Consider the following 16,823-nt stretch of genomic DNA (forward strand, 5'->3'; position numbering starts at 1 on the left):
CCCCGAACCTTTTCTTGCCTGGCCTTTGCTACGGCCCAGTCGCCGGCAGACACCATGTCGCGAAGCCACCGTCCTTCGACTACGCCCATGGACTTTGAATGGACAAACCAGACAGGACCCATTGACGCACAATCGCCCTTCCTCACCGCCAGCCAGCAAAAGAAGCGTAAGCACTCTCCGACCGGTTGGCTTGATTTCCGCACATGGCATGCGAGATGGAACACGACGGCTAACCCCAAGGCCCTGGTTGGGCCACGCAGGCCCCCACTCCGTCGTCGACTCCCCCTCCAAAGGCGGCTTTGCGACGCCAACTCGTTTACGCGACCCCGACAACCGCATGACATACTTCAGCCGCGATCCGAACAAGCCCTTGCCCTCCACACCAGCCTCTTCGCTGCCCGCACACATCCAGCCCAGCCCTTGGTCGATGCGCACCCCGTCACACGACATTGACTTTAGTTCAGGCGGCGAGACCCCCGGCACCCCAATGATAGACAGCGACATCGGCACACCAGACACACAATTGGCCAACAAGATGGGACGACTGGCTAATGGCGATGCCGACAGGAAGGGTGGCCGCCGCGACAGCTGGTTCAAGCGGACCTTCATGTCGACACCCAGCCCGACCAAGGATCGCGACAAGGAGCGAGAGCGAGATAAGGACCAACTCCAACTCCAGCCCCAAAAGCCCTACTCCAAAAAGGCAGAGAGCCGCATCGTCAAGCGCCGCTCCGAGCGATCGCGGTCTAAGAAGCGAGTCGCCCTTCGTGATGACGATGCTGACGACTCAGACAACGATCGAGCCCGCTCGTCCAATGCCCCAAAAGAGGCGGGGCCTGTCCAACAAACCTTTGCTATGAGTCTTGGTGGATTCTTGTCGTGGGTTGAAGCTCATCCGAACCTTCCTTCTGTACTCTCCTACTACCTTCAACTCACCGTCAACATGTTCCTTGGCAGTCTCTTCATATACATTGTCTATTCTGCGTGGGCGGGCGTCATGACCGACGTGGACATTGAGTCTTCCAAGCATGCCTCAGAGGTCATGGTGGAGATCGCTGCTTGTGCCACCGAGTACAACCGTAATCGCTGCCGGCCCGAGGAGGTAGTACCAGCCATGGAGAAGGCCTGTGGTGTGTGGGAAACTTGTATGAACCGTGACCCCAAGAAGGTTGCGCGTGCAAGTGTGACAGCAAAGACATTTGCTATGATTTTCAACAGTTTTGTCGAAGAGTTCAGCTACAAATCCATGGTATGTGCTAGTCTTTCTGTTTTTTTTGGTACAAGATGAAACCGACAACCGAGCCTGCATATAACCAGTACACAGAAACTGAGCATGCTTGGTTCCATCCTTTTTACCTCTTGAAGTCCCAGAAACAAGATCTTTAATTCCGGATTCGATTCAGACAGCTAATTCGCACTCCCCGCAGATCTTCACAGCCATCATCATCTTCGGTGGCTTCAACCTCTCAAACTGGGCCTTTGGCCTCCTCCGTTCCCAACAACAGCAGCAGCAACAGCAGCAACAATCACAACATTCGCAAGGCGACTACATGCCGCAAACCCCTCATCGCGTAGCCTCAAACTCGTACATGGACCATCAGCAGCAACAGCAAGGGTACCACAACCCGTACCAACAAAGCTGGCAACAACCACAACATTTGCCGCCCTACCAATCACAACATACGCCCTATACCGGCCAACGACATATCGAGGCGGCTCCGCCCCTCGTCCACGCACATACTATGCCTCAGCTACCTTCTGCTACATCAAACAACATGACAGATCCAGTATCATCTCCGCACCTACTGGAAGGCAGTAGTAGAACTACCCGAAAGAGGAATCTGTTCAGGTAGTCTTTTCAAGTCTTTCTCTCTTTTTCTTTTTCTTTTGTATCTTTATTTCGGGTCGTCTGTACCCCCCCGTTTCTGTTTGGTCTCCCATCTTCTTCGTTGGTTCCAGGCTATGCTTATTTTGTAGCTTTCTGTGTTGAGTTTGGAAGGGGAAAAGTTCTAGGGCATATAGGACTGACAACCTGGCGGTGGGAATTGAATTAAAGAAGGCCTTAGTGCTCAAAGCATAACAAAATGGCGAAGGTGGTATTTGGAGCATAGCTTGGTCTTGGTCTTGGCTCTGGTTTGCGTCACGTGATTTCCTTTGTTTTTTGGACTGGACGTAAATCGAATTCTGGACACATCGCGCACATGCAAAAATGACAGAAGATTTGTTCTCATAAATGATAACGAATGCATTACTCAACGCTCGTCCTACATGTAAAAGTTCATACAGCATAAGCCTCTCCAAATCCTGGATATCAAAAACCAAAGTCCACATCATATACATCCACCCACTTGTTTCCCAAAACGCCTTCTTTTTATCCTCGTCTACTTGCTCATCTGACTCCCCCTGAGACAATACAAAATGCAACAATCGTCACCAAACTTAGGCAGCCGCCTCAGTCTTGGCATCCTCTTTTCCACTCTCCTCATACTTCTCCCAATTGGCCAGAATGTTGCCAATCTTGGGAGAATTGGTAAGCTTGTACACATCCTCAAAGTACTCTTTGGTCAACGCAAATGGCTTCGCAGTCACGTTAGGAATGTACTTGCCCACCAGCTTGCTCGGGTCAATTGACGTCTTGTGAATCTTCTTGAGCAGGAAGGATCGGAACGGCTTGACACCAGAACGCAAGAAAGTCGAGTGGAAGGGCACGTCAATACCCTTGAGTGGAATGGTAGCAAAGCCACGCTGCAGATCGAGAGGCTTAGGCTTGGCCTCTGTCTGCTCAGCACATCCCTTGATGATCTCGACCAGGTGGTTCTTGACCTCTTCAAGCGAGAGAGTTTGCATAAGTGCCTGGATGTCAATCTTCTGTTGCTTGAGGTAGTTTGTTACGCCAGTGAGGCAATCAAGAGCACGAAGATCACCAGCAGCGACGTACTGCATGTTGGCAATGTTGTAGTTGACAATCTCCAGCAACCATCCGGTTGTTTCAGCAATGTTCTCAACAACGTATTGAAGGGCCTGCTCGTTGAAGGTCTTGGAAATCCTGCTAGGGTTAACAGCGCACATGGAGTAGTTGGAACGACCGGTCTCGTCACGCTCGACAGCGACCTGCATCGTAAGACCACGGTAGAACACGACCGAAACCAAACTCTCGATAGGCATGACCTCAGCCATGGCTGCTAGAGCGGAGTATTCACCGAGCGAATGTCCGGCGAACGTGCTTTCAACTTGGATCAATCCCTTTGCACGCATGTCTTCAAAGGATGCCTTCTCCATGAGGGTCAGAGCCGGCTGTGTGAACTGAGTAGCTGAGAGTAGACCAGCTGGTGAACGGTAAGTGTACGATGTGGTGTTCTCGTCAATCTCCTTAAAGATCTTCTCAGACTTGATAGTGCCGTCAGCAGCGACTGTCTCGAATGTCATGGACATGTAGTTCTGGCGGATAGCCTTGCCGACAGGTCCACCAAAGTGGATGGTCAACTCCTTCGGATTGTTCTTCACAATGTTTGTGATAGCGAAACCTATTCAAGATTAGACAGCACAGAAAGTGTCTTGGCGTATTGAACTTACCATAGTTGTCCATGAAGTGCTTGTCGGCACGATCCCAAACCTCCTTAGCAACAGGACTGCTGTTGTAGAGCTCCATACCCATGCCTTGTTCCTGGGAACCTTGACCAGTGAAGACATAGGACGTTGTGGGTTGCTCAACCTCAGCCTCACCAAGCAGAACCTTGTCTTCAGTTTCCTGGTTGCTGACCTCGATCTTGATGATCTTGCGGCCAGAAACCATACCAACGTGCTGGAGCTTGACGTCTAGCATGTCGTCAGGAAGGACCATACCAACGAGGTTGACGTGGTAGCTCCTGACACGACCAACATTGTTTTCCGCAGCCCATGTCTCAACCAAACTTCGGACAGCTGCACTAGAGTACATGCCATGAGTGATGGTACCGGGGAGGTTGGCATAGCTGGCGAAAACACGTGAAACGTGAATGGGGTTGTAGTCGCCAGAGACACGAGCATAATTCTCGTTGGAGGCGGGAGCCTTGAGGCTCAGAGGTGTTTTGCCGTGCAGCGGAATAGCATTTTCAAAGAGCACTGGTTGGTCGACAACAGCTCCGTTACGCTCCAAGTAGTCCATAACAGGGTTTCCAAACGCGGTACCCGATCGGTAATCGACCGAAGCAATCTGGATAATCTCTTTGGTAGGGAGCTCGAGCAGGACTTCTCCTTGAGTCTCGATGTCTGAGAAGACAGTCTTGTTCTTGTATCTAACAACAGTCTCCAACTTGAAAAGCAAAGTCTTGTTAAGCAGATCAATCTCGGGCTCTTCGAAATTGAACCACTCCTTTGATCGCAAAATGGCGACATCCTTGCTGGTAGCCAGGTGGAGCTGAATAGGCTTCTCAACCTTCCTTTGGAACGTATTTTCGAAGTCATCATACGCTCCACGGTATAGGAACTGGCTAGTGACCTCCATTACCGGTTTGCCATCGCGAGTGATGGTACCGCAAACTTCGACCATTTTACCCGAGTCCTGGTTGATGACAGCGTTGATCTGAGCAGTCGTATCAAGTACGTCGCCCTTCTTGAGAGGCTCAGCACCAGAGATCATGCGGAAACCGTTGGAAAGATGCACTAGCTTGAGCAAGTCACCGTCAATTGCGCGGGGGAAGATGGGCTTGGTGATAGCCTTCCAGCCAACGACAATTGCGAAATCCATAGGCGCGAAAACTTCCTTGCCTGGTCTGTCAACGAAAGCCTCGCCTGTGTTACCGACTGCGTGAACAAAATCGTTGATGGCCTCACTTGTCACAGTGGCACGGCCACCATCGAAGCGTGAAGTGACAGAAGCATCAAATGGGCAGGCTTCATCACCAAACCAGATCTTGTAGTAGAATTCCTTGATCCGGTCGTTGCGGGCCTCCATGACTTCGTGAATGGGTGCGTAACCCACATCGGGACGATAGTTGAAGCGGAAAGGCAATGCCACTGGCTGCTTGAGGGCAGTGCGCTCTTCGTAGAGGTTGAGCAGAATCTCCTTGTCCTTTGTGAGGCTGACATCAGCTGTTTTGATCAGCTTACCGCCGGTATGCAGCTCCTTGACGATAATGCTAGTCTTGGCAGGCTCTTTGGGGTTCTGAATCTCGACCATCATGCCGCGAGTTGGCGCGAATATCCTTGCAGTCGGATTGGTCTGGAAGCGCTGGCCCTGTACGAAGATATCTGCAGTGAAGAAGGCATGCCTCCATGAATAGCTGGTACCAGCCAAAAGTTGAAGCCATGAATGAACTTCAGGCATGGTGGCGTTAGGAGCGGCGGCAAGACGGTAGACGACCTTGTTCTCAAGCTCTGAGATAGTGAGGCCATCAACCTCCAGGCCCTGGGGAGGAGCGAGCAGATTGCTGCCAAAGTACTCGATGACAGGGACCTTTGACTCATCGTCGCCATAGATGTCGCGGAGCAGGTACTTGATATGGCCCTCGTGAACACCATCCAGAATCTCCTTGATCGGCTCGTCAACTTTTGTAGAGTATTTGACAGCCATAGGGCCTTGCAGGATACATGTCCTGCCAACGTCCTGGTCCACGACGGCATCAAGGTCCTCGGATTGCCAAAGAGAATCCTTCTTGAAGAAGAACTCAAAGGTATCGTCGAGAACTGGAACAAATGGAACAGGCTTTTGACCACGGCGCTGGCAGAGCAGCAAGAAGTGCTGTACATCCTGAGCATTGATGAGCTGGTCATCGGCCTCAGGGTAAGCCTTGAAGACCTTCTCGAGCATTGGGAAGGGGTCGTTGAGCTCTTCATAGTTCTGGATAAGAGACTCGTTACTGGTCTTGCTGAAGCGTTCCTCCAATCGGCGGATAAAGTCGCCGGTCAGGCGCTTCAAGCTTGGGTCTATCCAGCGAGACTGGTGCTTGACGTACATCAATTCCACCATGCGTTGAACAACTTCGGCGTAGGTCATGTCCTCAAGATCGACAGACATGCCCTTCTTGTTCTTACCGAACCAAACCTTTTGGAAATCCTTGTTCAACTTGTCAATGATGTATTCGCGCATCTTCTTCAGCTCGGGAACGCGCTTGGCCTTGTCAAGGCTGAAAATCTTCTGGTCCATCTCGTGCCAGAAGATGACACCGCGAGTGGCAAGCTTGTGGATGGGTTCGCCCATTTCGGAGCGAACAGTGATGACACCACCGGCAGGGCCCTTGTAGGTCTTTTCCCATTCACTGTCCTCAAGACCCGGAGCATCAACAATGGCCTGCTTAGCCATCTTGGACGTATGTGCTTCCTTGGCAGTCATGACACGGCTACCAAACAAGCAACCATCGAAGGGCATGGGTGGGTAGCCGAACTTGGTTGACCAGGATCCAGTGAGATATGGGTAGGTGTCTTCAGCGCCACCGAAGCCGGAGCCAGCAACAAGAATGAGGTTGTCGCACTTGCGCAGACGGCTGTACATCTGGAGAATGGGCTGATGGAAGTCTTCAAATGAGTGGTGACCACCACCGCGACCACCGGTCCACTGAAGAAGAACAGGGAAAGTGGGATTTGCCTTGGCGATGTTGATAGTCTGTTGGATAGCCTCAACCGAACCTGGCTTGAAAGCAATGTGCTTTATTCCGAGCGTCTCAATGTACTCGTTGGCGACTTCAATAGATGGAACACCAGCACCAATGGTAAGACCCTCAATGGGAACTCCATCAGCCCTGAGCTTTGCTAGGAGCGGAATCTGCCAACCCATAGCACGCGGGTTGACGTAGATCAAGTTGACTGTGATACCCCTGCCAGCAGGAATGGCCTTCTCAACCTTGGAGATGGCGGCAGTCATGGTCTTCTCATTATAGTAACCACCACCAGCAAGTTCAATTTCGTAGCCTGCGTTCATTGTTGCTGCAACAAAGTCCCATGGTACTGTACATGGTGTCATACCAGCGACCATAACTGGAGGTAGGCCGAGTGTGCGACTCATCTTGGTGTCGACATAGGTCTGACCAGTAGAAGTCTTGACAAGGCGGGGGCCGTGTTCCTTGACCCAGTCGACAGCGTACTTGACGGCATGGTCGAAGTCGCGGTCGAAGATCTCCGGCTTGTATCCGACTTCGGCATTCTGGCCATCAATGGCACCGGCAAGGATAACACGGACACCAGTGCCGTCCTTGTTCCGGTTTGTCAGAACGCCCAGACCAGAGATGCCACCAGGGCCGAAGTCAAGGATATGGGTTGCTTTGGGGAATACCGTGGCCTTTTCCCATTCTACTGAGTCAGCAGTGATCATGCGGACGAGTCTTGGCACAATGTCGTCCGTATCGGTCTCGCGTAGGTCTTGGCCAGTGTGAGTATCGTACATAGGGATGCCAAGGTCAGCGGTGGAGATCTTGATGGCCTTGAGATCATCTTCAAGCTGCTTGGTCGCATCTGCGAGGTACGGGCTGTGGAATGGGGCTGTGATGGGCAGGAAACGGTTGACAAAGCGTACTTTGCGCTCTGTAAAGGGTATCCTGGTCTGGTCCAAGCCGGTAGGAGCCTTGTCTTTGCGCAGACGAAGGTTCAGACCATACAAGGAGATGGGCGGGCCCGTCACAACAAAGTTGCGCGCACTGTTGACAAGGGAAATGGCAATGTGGCGGTCTTCGGGCAAATGAGCGTTGGTTGCGTCAATGTGGTCCTGAACCGCCTTTCTTGAGAGGTCACGGATCGACAACATAGGTGTCGGTGTGCCCTCGCCATTGTCAATTGAATCTTGAAGCACTGTAGGTGCGAGTGATGTCCTGGGGAAGGCTTGTTGACTTCGCGTACCAATCCAGAAGAGAATCTCGATAGCCTTCTTGGCAGCTCGTTCGAAGGTTTCCCAGTTCTTCGCTTCAGCGATGGCGGCTGCTGTGACCACACCTTGCGAGTGACCAGTAACACCGCGCAGACGGCTTCGCACATGGCCCGGGTGGCTCCCGAGAACTCTGCAGGTCACGACGTAATGCGCAAGCTGTGTCAACCCAATCAAGGGCAAACTGACGGGTGCAGATACCAGGTAGTCGGTGTCGGGTTGCGAGTCTCGGTTATTGAGCCATCGCATTACATCAAGGCCCTTGGAGTAGAGTTTCTCAGCGCGCGGGTCTCGCGACAGCTGCAATAGATGCTGTGCTTCTGCAGCAATGAAATCTTCTACAAATGAGGGGTAGGTGTTGTAGATCTCGCGGAGCTCATCAAAGTACTCTTCGATGTTTCCCTGTCCGCCCAGAACAGCGTATATGAAGGCGTTCTCGTCTGAGGCTTCGCGGAAAAGCGCCGACTCGTGGTGTTTGATGGGTCGCTCTACGGCGGCGCGAGCAGCGTAGTATGACCGCACCGTCACCAGCTTCTTTTCAGTGATGCCAGGCAGTGAAGCGGCCAGCGCATGCACCTCGTTGCCGCGCAAGAAAGCACGCTCGAATTCGGTGAGGACTAGCTTTAGGACTTCCTCAAACGAATCAGGGTCTTCGCCCTCCTCTACCTCCTTGGCCACGAAGCCCAGGTATCGAGCCACCAGCTCAGGCACCGAAGATGGCTCATCATCTTGGGCAAGCTCGTCGGTGGGCTCGGGAAGGGTAGAGGTGAAGGTATCCCTCAGTTGCTGCGCATTGAAGTGCAGAGCAGTGGGAATGAGGAGCGTGTACTCGAGCGAGCCGTGGGAGAGGATGAGCGGGCGCAGGTTTGCCGCCGACCGGGGCGTGGAGATGCCCGTCTGCTGGCCGGAACCGTACATGGCTGTGGGTATTGGGATTACTTGGTGCCCTGTGGAATGGCGGGTGTCAGCTATGTGTGTATGTGTGTGCGTGTGTTTGTTTTGTGGGTGCTAGTGGCGGGTGGGGCACAGTCTTGGGGAGTTTTGGGGTAGGAGATGACGGGAGGCAGGAAGCAGTGAGTAGGGAGCGGAAAGCGGAAAGCGGAAAGCGGAAGGCGCATACCTCGGGACTGATTATGGCTCTACGGAAAGAGCGACTTGGAGCAGGAAAGAGCGTCTGAGCAGTGTGAGTAGGCAAGTGCGGTGGGCGGGGAAGGAGCGATGCCGGTGCGAGCAATTGAAGACGCTGCTGGGGACCAATTGCCCGCAGGCAGCGGCCAATGCGTACCTCTTCACTCAGACAGAAGTCAATCTGGCCACAGTGGGATTGTGTGTGTATGTGTGTGGTCGTGTGCGCGGGAATTGGAGTGTACTGCTAGGGGTGTGGTGTAGCAGCTCCCGTGCTGGGTGCGGTAAGTGTTGCGAGCGGCGTCGAGGATTCAACCGCAGGCAACAGGAATTGGAGAGAGGGGCCCCGGGGGTTTTGGACAAAAGACACTCGGCAGTGCTCAGGCAATTGGGGTGGGGAGAGCAGGAGAGCAATGAGTCGGAGGCGGTGCGCTGGCGTGGATTATGATGGCGCCGTTCTCGTCGACTTTTTCGACGAGCACCTCACAAATGGGCCCGCATTCGTATGCATGGGTGGCTAGGACCAGCAGGGGTCCACGCTACGGTACGCAGACTATTATGTTCCTACACAAACTGCTGGGGGGCTCTGCTCAACAAGTCGGATCGCCGACGCGCCCATCCGATAGCACGCAGCTGTTGAGCATCCGCCTGCCCAGAGAATGTCGCGATCCAATCCTGTCGTCGTCGTTTACTGCTGCCTTGTGCAGTACCAAGTGGCCCTCGCAAGCCCAACTGTTCCCGGCGACATGGGGGCGCTGCGTCGTGGAGCATCGGCCAAAGCAGTAACGAGCTGCAGTGCCGGACAGGGATCCGGGAATTTTAGTGAGCAGCCATAGCATGGAGGCGGGCGAAATCCTCAACGGCCCTGCCAGCAACAACCAAAGGCCACGCCGCTGTTCTGTACCCAACCGATAACCCGTCAATGCGTTGGGCCTGGCCTTCCTGCAACACCCGCTCCAAGCTTTTTTTCTTCGCTGCCCGCCAGACAAAGTTTCCGCGGGGACAGGCAAACAAACTGCAACCCCTCCCGGACCCTTGATCCGCATCGCATCACAGTCGTGCCCTCACCGCACCATACACTACCCACTACCCACCTAATAGCGCGTCTTCCCCCTGGCGCCCCTCTGCCCTCCTTGTCCCACGAGTCCTTTTGTCTATTTTGTGACTGAGATACCCCATTGAGCTCCGTCGAGCCTCAATCCACGCTTCCTCCTCCTCCTCCTCCACCTCCACCTCCTCCGCCCTCCGCACCCACCTCACCATGCGTCCAGAGGTCGAGCAGGAGCTCTCCCACACGCTGCTCATTGAGCTGCTCGCATATCAATTCGCCTCGCCTGTCAGGTGGATTGAGACGCAGGATGTCGTCCTCGGCGAGAAGACGACGGAGCGCATCGTCGAGATTGGCCCCGCAGACACACTCGGCGTAATGGCAAAGCGCACACTGGCCAGCAAATACGAAGCACACGATGCTGCCCGATCACTGCAGCGTCAAATCCTCTGCTACAACAAGGACGCAAAAGACATCTACTACGATGTAGACCCTATAGAGGAGGAGCCAGAGGCTCCAGCATCTGCCCCAGCTGCCTCCTCGTCTGTCCCCGCTGCATCATCACCCGCTGCCGCTGCCGCTCCACCACCACCAAGCGCTGGGCCTGCAGCTCAGGTTCCAGATGCACCAGTCACGGCTACCGACATTCTGCGAACGCTCGTAGCCCAGAAGCTCAAGAAGCCCCTTATGGACATTCCGTTGTCCAAGGCCATCAAGGATTTGGTCGGAGGTAAGACCAATTGCACACCCACCAAGTACTACTCCAACTGACTTGTACCTCTAGGCAAATCTACCCTCCAGAACGAAATCCTCGGAGACCTGGGCAAGGAATTCGGCTCCACCCCAGAGAAGCCTGAAGACACCCCTCTCGACGAGCTCGGTGCTTCAATGCAGGCTACCTTCAATGGTCAGCTTGGAAAACAATCTTCTTCCCTCATTGCCCGTATGGTGTCCTCCAAGATGCCTGGTGGCTTCAACATCACAGCTGTGCGCAAGCATCTCGAGACAAGGTGGGGGTTGGCGCAAGGCCGACAGGACGGAGTCCTGCTGCTCGCCATTACCAACGAGCCACCCGCGCGTCTGGGTTCCGAGGCGGAAGGCAAGGCCTTCTTGGATGAGCAGGCGAACAAATATGCAGGCATTGCCGGAATCAACCTGTCTGCTCCTACAGCCGGCGGCGATTCTGGCGGTTCTGGTGGCGGCATGATGATGGACCCTGCGGCCATCGACGCCCTGACCAAGGACCAACGCCAACTTTTCAAGCAACAGCTTGAGTTGTTTGCGCGATACCTCAAGATTGACCTGCGCTCAGGCGACAAGTCTTTTGTCGATTCGCAAAAGGCCCAGTCCGCGCTTCAAGCCCAGCTTGATCTGTGGACCACTGAGCATGGCGAATTTTACGCGTCTGGAATTGAGCCTCAGTTTACGCCGCTCAAGGCGCGTGTCTACGACTCATCATGGAACTGGGCTCGCCAAGATGCCCTCACCATGTACTACGACATCATCTTCGGCAAACTCAAGGCTGTAGATCGTGAGATTGTCAGCCGCTGCATTGCCATCATGAACCGATCGAACCCGCTGCTTCTTGACTTCATGCAGTATCACATGGACCACTGCCCTACTGAGCGCGGTGAAACATATGAGCTTGCAAAAGAACTTGGTCAACAACTCATTGACAACTGCAAAGAGGTGTTGAATGAGGCACCCGTCTACAAGGATGTCGCCATACCCACCGCACCCCATCTTGAGATTGACCCCAAGGGCAACATGAACTACCAAGAAGTTCCAAGAGCGAGCGTTCGGAAGCTTGAGCATTACGTGCGCGAAATGGCTGAAGGAGGAAAGCTGTCCGAGTACGGCAACCGAACAAAAGTCCAAAATGACCTGCAAAGAATTTACAAGCTCATTAAGCAGCAACACAAGCTTTCGAAATCATCGCAGCTGCAAATCAAGAGCTTGTACAGCAACGTCATTCGCTCTCTTTCCATGAATGAGGGCCAAATCATGCCTAGTGAGAACGGCAAGGCCGTCGGTGGTAAGCGGGGTCGCAACGGTCGCGTGCACGCCTCTAAACAAGGCAAGGTCGAGACCATTCCCTTCCTGCATCTCAAGAGGAAAGATGATCACGGCTGGGAGTACAGCAAGAAGCTGACCGGTGTCTACCTCGACTGTCTTGAGGATGCCGCCAAGTCTGGTGTCACGTTCCAGGGCAAGTACGCTCTTATGACAGGTGCCGGTGCCGGTTCTATCGGTGCTCAGGTCCTTCAGGGCCTCATCAGCGGTGGAGCCAAGGTTGTTGTGACGACTTCTAGGTTCTCACGCGAAGTTACTGAGTACTACCAATCCATGTACTCACGATATGGTGCTCGCGGTTCCCAGCTGATTGTTGTGCCTTTCAACCAAGGTAGCAACCAGGATGTTGAAGCTTTGATTGACTACATCTTCGACACCAAGAAGGGCCTCGGCTGGGACCTTGATCTAATCGTTCCTTTCGCCGCCATCCCCGAGAATGGCCGTGAGATTGATAGCATTGACTCCAAGTCTGAGCTCGCACATCGCATCATGCTGACCAACCTCTTGCGTATGCTCGGAGCTGTCAAGAAGCAGAAGCAGGCTTACGGTTACGAGACCCGCCCAGCACAAGTCATTCTTCCCTTGTCGCCCAACCACGGCACTTTTGGCAACGATGGTCTCTACTCGGAATCCAAGATTTCGCTAGAGACTCTGTTCTCAAGGTGGCACTCAGAAAGCTGGGGCAACTATCTTACGATTTGCGGTGCCGTCATTGGCTGGACCCGTGGTACCGGACTTATGGGCGCCAACAACATTGTCGCCGAAGGTATCGAGAAGTATGGTGTACGCACCTTCTCTCAGCAAGAAATGGCCTTTAATCTGCTTGGTCTGATGGCACCACCGATTGTCAACCTGTGCCAGGTCGAGCCCGTTTGGGCCGATCTCAACGGTGGCTTCCAATACATTCCTAATCTCAAGGACCTCATGACAGACCTCCGTAAGGAGCTCACGGAAACAAGTGATATCCGCAGGGCTGTCATCAAGGAAAACGCCATTGAGAACAAGGTCGTCAACGGCGAGGCGAGCGAGGCTCTGTACAAGACTGCCAAGATCGAACCCCGTGCAAACATGAAGTTCGATTTCCCCAAGCTCCCTGATTGGGATACCGAAGTCAAGCCTCTTAACGAGAACCTCAAGGGCATGGTTGACCTTGAGAAGGTTGTTGTCGTCACCGGTTTTGCCGAGGTTGGTCCCTGGGGTAACTCGAGGACGCGCTGGGAGATGGAGGCCTACGGCGAATTCTCCATTGAAGGATGTGTTGAGATGGCCTGGATCATGGGTCTTATCAAGAACCATAACGGTCCTCTCAAGGGCAAGAGCTACTCTGGCTGGGTCGATGCAAAGACAAACGAGCCAATTGACGACAAGGATGTCAAGCCAAAGTACGAAAAGTACATTCTTGAACACTCTGGTATTCGTCTTATTGAGCCAGAGCTGTTCAACGGCTATGACCCTAAGAACAAGCAGCTCATGCAAGAGATCCAGATTGAGGAGGATCTTGATCCTTTCGAGGCATCCAAGGAACTAGCGGAAGAGTTCAAGAGGGAGCATGGTGACAAGGTTGAGGTCTTCGCCATTGAGGACTCAGGCGAGTACACTGTCCGGATGAAGAAGGGTGCTACTCTTCTGATCCCCAAGGCCCTGCGCTTCGACCGCCTTGTTGCCGGCCAGGTCCCGACTGGTTGGGATGCTAAGAAATATGGTGTGCCTGATGATATCATCTCACAAGTCGACCCGGTAACACTATTCGTGCTTGTTTCCACTGCCGAGTGTCTGCTTTCTAGCGGTATCACCGATCCCTACGAATTCTACCAGTATGTCCACCTTTCTGAAGTTGGTAACTGCGTCGGTTCCGGTATTGGTGGTACTACCGCCCTTCGAGGAATGTACAAAGATCGCTTCATGGACAAGCCGGTCCAGAAAGATATTCTCCAGGAGTCCTTCATCAACACGATGAGCGCCTGGGTCAACATGTTGCTTATGTCGTCCACCGGTCCCATCAAGACCCCAGTCGGTGCTTGCGCTACTGCTGTCGAATCTATTGACATTGGTTACGACACGATTGTGGAGGGCAAGGCTCGTGTCTGCTTCGTCGGTGGGTTTGATGACTTCCAGGAGGAAGGCTCGTACGAATTCGCCAACATGAAGGCCACTAGCAACGCTGAAGACGAATTCGCCCATGGTCGCACACCGAGGGAGATGTCCCGTCCTACCACAACCACTAGGAACGGATTTATGGAGTCTCAAGGTTGCGGAATGCAGGTCATCATGGATGCAAAGCTTGCTCTTGACATGGGTGTTCCCATTTACGGAGTGCTCGGTTTCACTGCTACTGCAACTGACAAGATTGGTCGTTCAGTTCCTGCTCCTGGCAAGGGTGTGTTGACAACTGCACGCGAGAACCCATCCAAGTTCCCCTCGCCCCTCCTTGACATCAAGTACAGGAGGCGCCAGATGGACCTGCGACGCAAGCAAATCAAGCAGTGGCAGGAGTCAGAGGTCCTTTATCTCCAAGAGGAGGTTGCAGCCATGAAGGATGTTTCTGGTGATGACTTCGATGAGTCGGCCTATCTCGAGGAGCGCGTTGCAAACATTGAAGCGGAGGCCAAGCGACAAGAGAAGGACGCGCTCAACAGCTTGGGCAACAACTTCTGGAAGCAAGATCCTCGCATCGCTCCTCTTCGTGGCGCTCTTGCGACATGGGGTCTTACAATTGACGACCTCGATGTTGCCTCTTTCCACGGCACTTCGACTGTTGCCAACGACAAGAATGAGTCCGACGTTATCTGCCAGCAGATGCGTCACCTCGGCCGTAAGAAGGGAAATGCACTGCTCGGTATCTTCCAGAAATATCTCACTGGTCACCCCAAGGGTGCTGCCGGTGCATGGATGTTCAACGGCTGTCTGCAGGTGCTCAACACTGGTCTCGTACCAGGCAACCGCAATGCGGACAACGTCGACAAGATCATGGAGAAGTTCGATTACATCGTGTACCCATCGCAAGCTATTCAGACCGATGGTATCAAGGCTTTCTCTGTCACTTCCTTTGGTTTCGGACAAAAAGGAGCCCAGGCTATTGGTATCCATCCCAGGTACCTATATGCTGCGCTTGAGCATCACCAGTTTGCTGCCTACAAGCAAAAGGTTGAAGCCCGCCAAAAGAAGGCCTACCGCTACTTCCATGACGGTCTCATTAACAACACCATGTTCCGCGCCAAGGACAAGGCACCATATGAAGACGAGAAGATGCAAGAGGTTTTCCTTAACCCACAAGCTCGTGTCACAGTCGACAAGAAGACAGGGACATATAGCTACCCGAAGAACCCTACGCCGGCCTCCAAGAAGGACAAGAAGTCTCAAGAAACTATGAAGATGCTTGAGCAGCTTACACAGAGTACTGCTTCCGCTAGTTCCAAGGTCGGTGTCGATGTTGAGAGCCTCAGTGCTCTGAACATTGAGAATGACACTTTCATTGAGCGCAATTTCACTGAAAAGGAGATTGCATACTGCCGAAAGGCCCCGAACCCCCAAGCAAGCTTCACTGGCAAGTGGTCTGCGAAGGAGGCCGTTTTCAAATCTCTTGGTGTCAAGGGTGAAGGTGCTGGCGCTCCTTTGAAGGACATTGAGATTGTCAACGACGAGTCAGGAGCGCCGTCAGTTCAGGTATGTGATACAAACTCGGCGATTTTTTTCGAAGCATTTTCTAACGTGACTACAGCTGTACGGCAAAGCCGACGAAGAAGCCAAGCGTGTCGGCGTCAAGAACATCAATATCAGCATTAGCCACTCTGACGATCAAGCCGTCTCAGTTGCTATTGCTCAGTTCTAGGCAGACCATGGCCAATAGAAGGATGATTGACAACGAGGTAAAAAGCGGGCACTAATATGGAAAGACTATGCTGGTACACGCGTCATTCCCCAAGCTTCTTCTATCGAGTGCAGAGACGCCTTCCGAGCGTCTGGTTAGTCACCGGCTTGGCAGGCTTGTTTGATGAATGTGTCATGATAAAGTTAAGTTATGTATTGTAATGCAATAAAATATTGTTCAAACAAAAAGGGTATCAACTTGAAGTCAATGCAACATGAATACAAGCCGGGACACGAGCCGATGCAGCCCACATTATCTATAGCACTCGATGACGTGATGTGCAGTAACATGGCCGACTATCTCTCGACCCAGGGATACGGAACACGTCCGATAAGCTCAACAACGGAGATTGAATACGCGAGCCTGGGCGACATGTACCCCGCTCGTTTTCCCGATTGGAAGAGTGTCGGACATGTGGTTGAGGCTGACCTGCAGCGGGTGGCTGCATGAGCGTAAGCTGTTGAACATGTTGGGACACGCAGGATCTCGGACAATGTCGGGTACGTGTGGGTCACCACTGGCTTGCACAAGTCATGGTCAGTACCGCGAAGAGTATAGCGTATACGCGGAGGTTTACAATGGATGTAAAGATCGGTTGGTCTGAGCTGAGTGTAGAGATAAGAAGTACTGACTACTTGGTTTGTTGGGAGAAGGTACTTTTGGGGCGAAAGGAAGTGCATTGGGTTGACGTGTAGTCTCGCAAGGATCCAGGTACGAAGAGGATTCGGGAATGGGACTATGTATTATCTATGTACTCTCGATGTATCTATGAAGTACCAAAAACCTGGTTGCCAAGACAACAGTCTAGCCTGGCTTCATGACTCCATGTTTCCCTTCTACAAAAGCTCGGGAGATGGAGTAAGAAGGTAGCCTCTAAA

General features: G+C 53.0%; 3 protein-coding genes across 3 annotated transcripts; 2 read left to right on the forward strand and 1 right to left on the reverse strand.

Moving 5' to 3' along the window:
* Positions 1-54: 54 nt before the first annotated feature.
* COCMIDRAFT_82156 (uncharacterized protein) lies at positions 55-1,853 on the forward strand (the record flags this gene model as incomplete). Its single annotated transcript, XM_007685002.1, has 3 exons — positions 55-184; positions 216-1,249; positions 1,428-1,853. The coding sequence occupies 3 exons, from the start codon at positions 55-57 to the stop codon at positions 1,851-1,853; spliced, it is 1,590 nt and encodes a 529-aa protein (XP_007683192.1).
* A 586-nt stretch (positions 1,854-2,439) lies between these two features.
* COCMIDRAFT_1000 (uncharacterized protein) lies at positions 2,440-8,749 on the reverse strand (the record flags this gene model as incomplete). The annotated part of the gene is made up of 2 exons (XM_007684925.1): positions 2,440-3,524; positions 3,574-8,749. The coding sequence occupies 2 exons, from the start codon at positions 8,747-8,749 to the stop codon at positions 2,440-2,442; spliced, it is 6,261 nt and encodes a 2,086-aa protein (XP_007683115.1).
* A 1,468-nt stretch (positions 8,750-10,217) lies between these two features.
* On the forward strand, positions 10,218-15,906 carry COCMIDRAFT_82264 (uncharacterized protein; the record flags this gene model as incomplete). The annotated part of the gene is made up of 3 exons (XM_007685003.1): positions 10,218-10,734; positions 10,789-15,740; positions 15,796-15,906. 3 exons carry the CDS (start codon positions 10,218-10,220, stop codon positions 15,904-15,906), a joined length of 5,580 nt encoding a protein of 1,859 aa, XP_007683193.1.
* Positions 15,907-16,823: the final 917 nt, after the last annotated feature.

The sequence above is a fragment of the Bipolaris oryzae genome (assembly GCF_000523455.1).
Source record: "Bipolaris oryzae ATCC 44560 unplaced genomic scaffold scaffold_6, whole genome shotgun sequence".
NCBI lineage: Eukaryota > Fungi > Ascomycota > Dothideomycetes > Pleosporales > Pleosporaceae > Bipolaris > Bipolaris oryzae.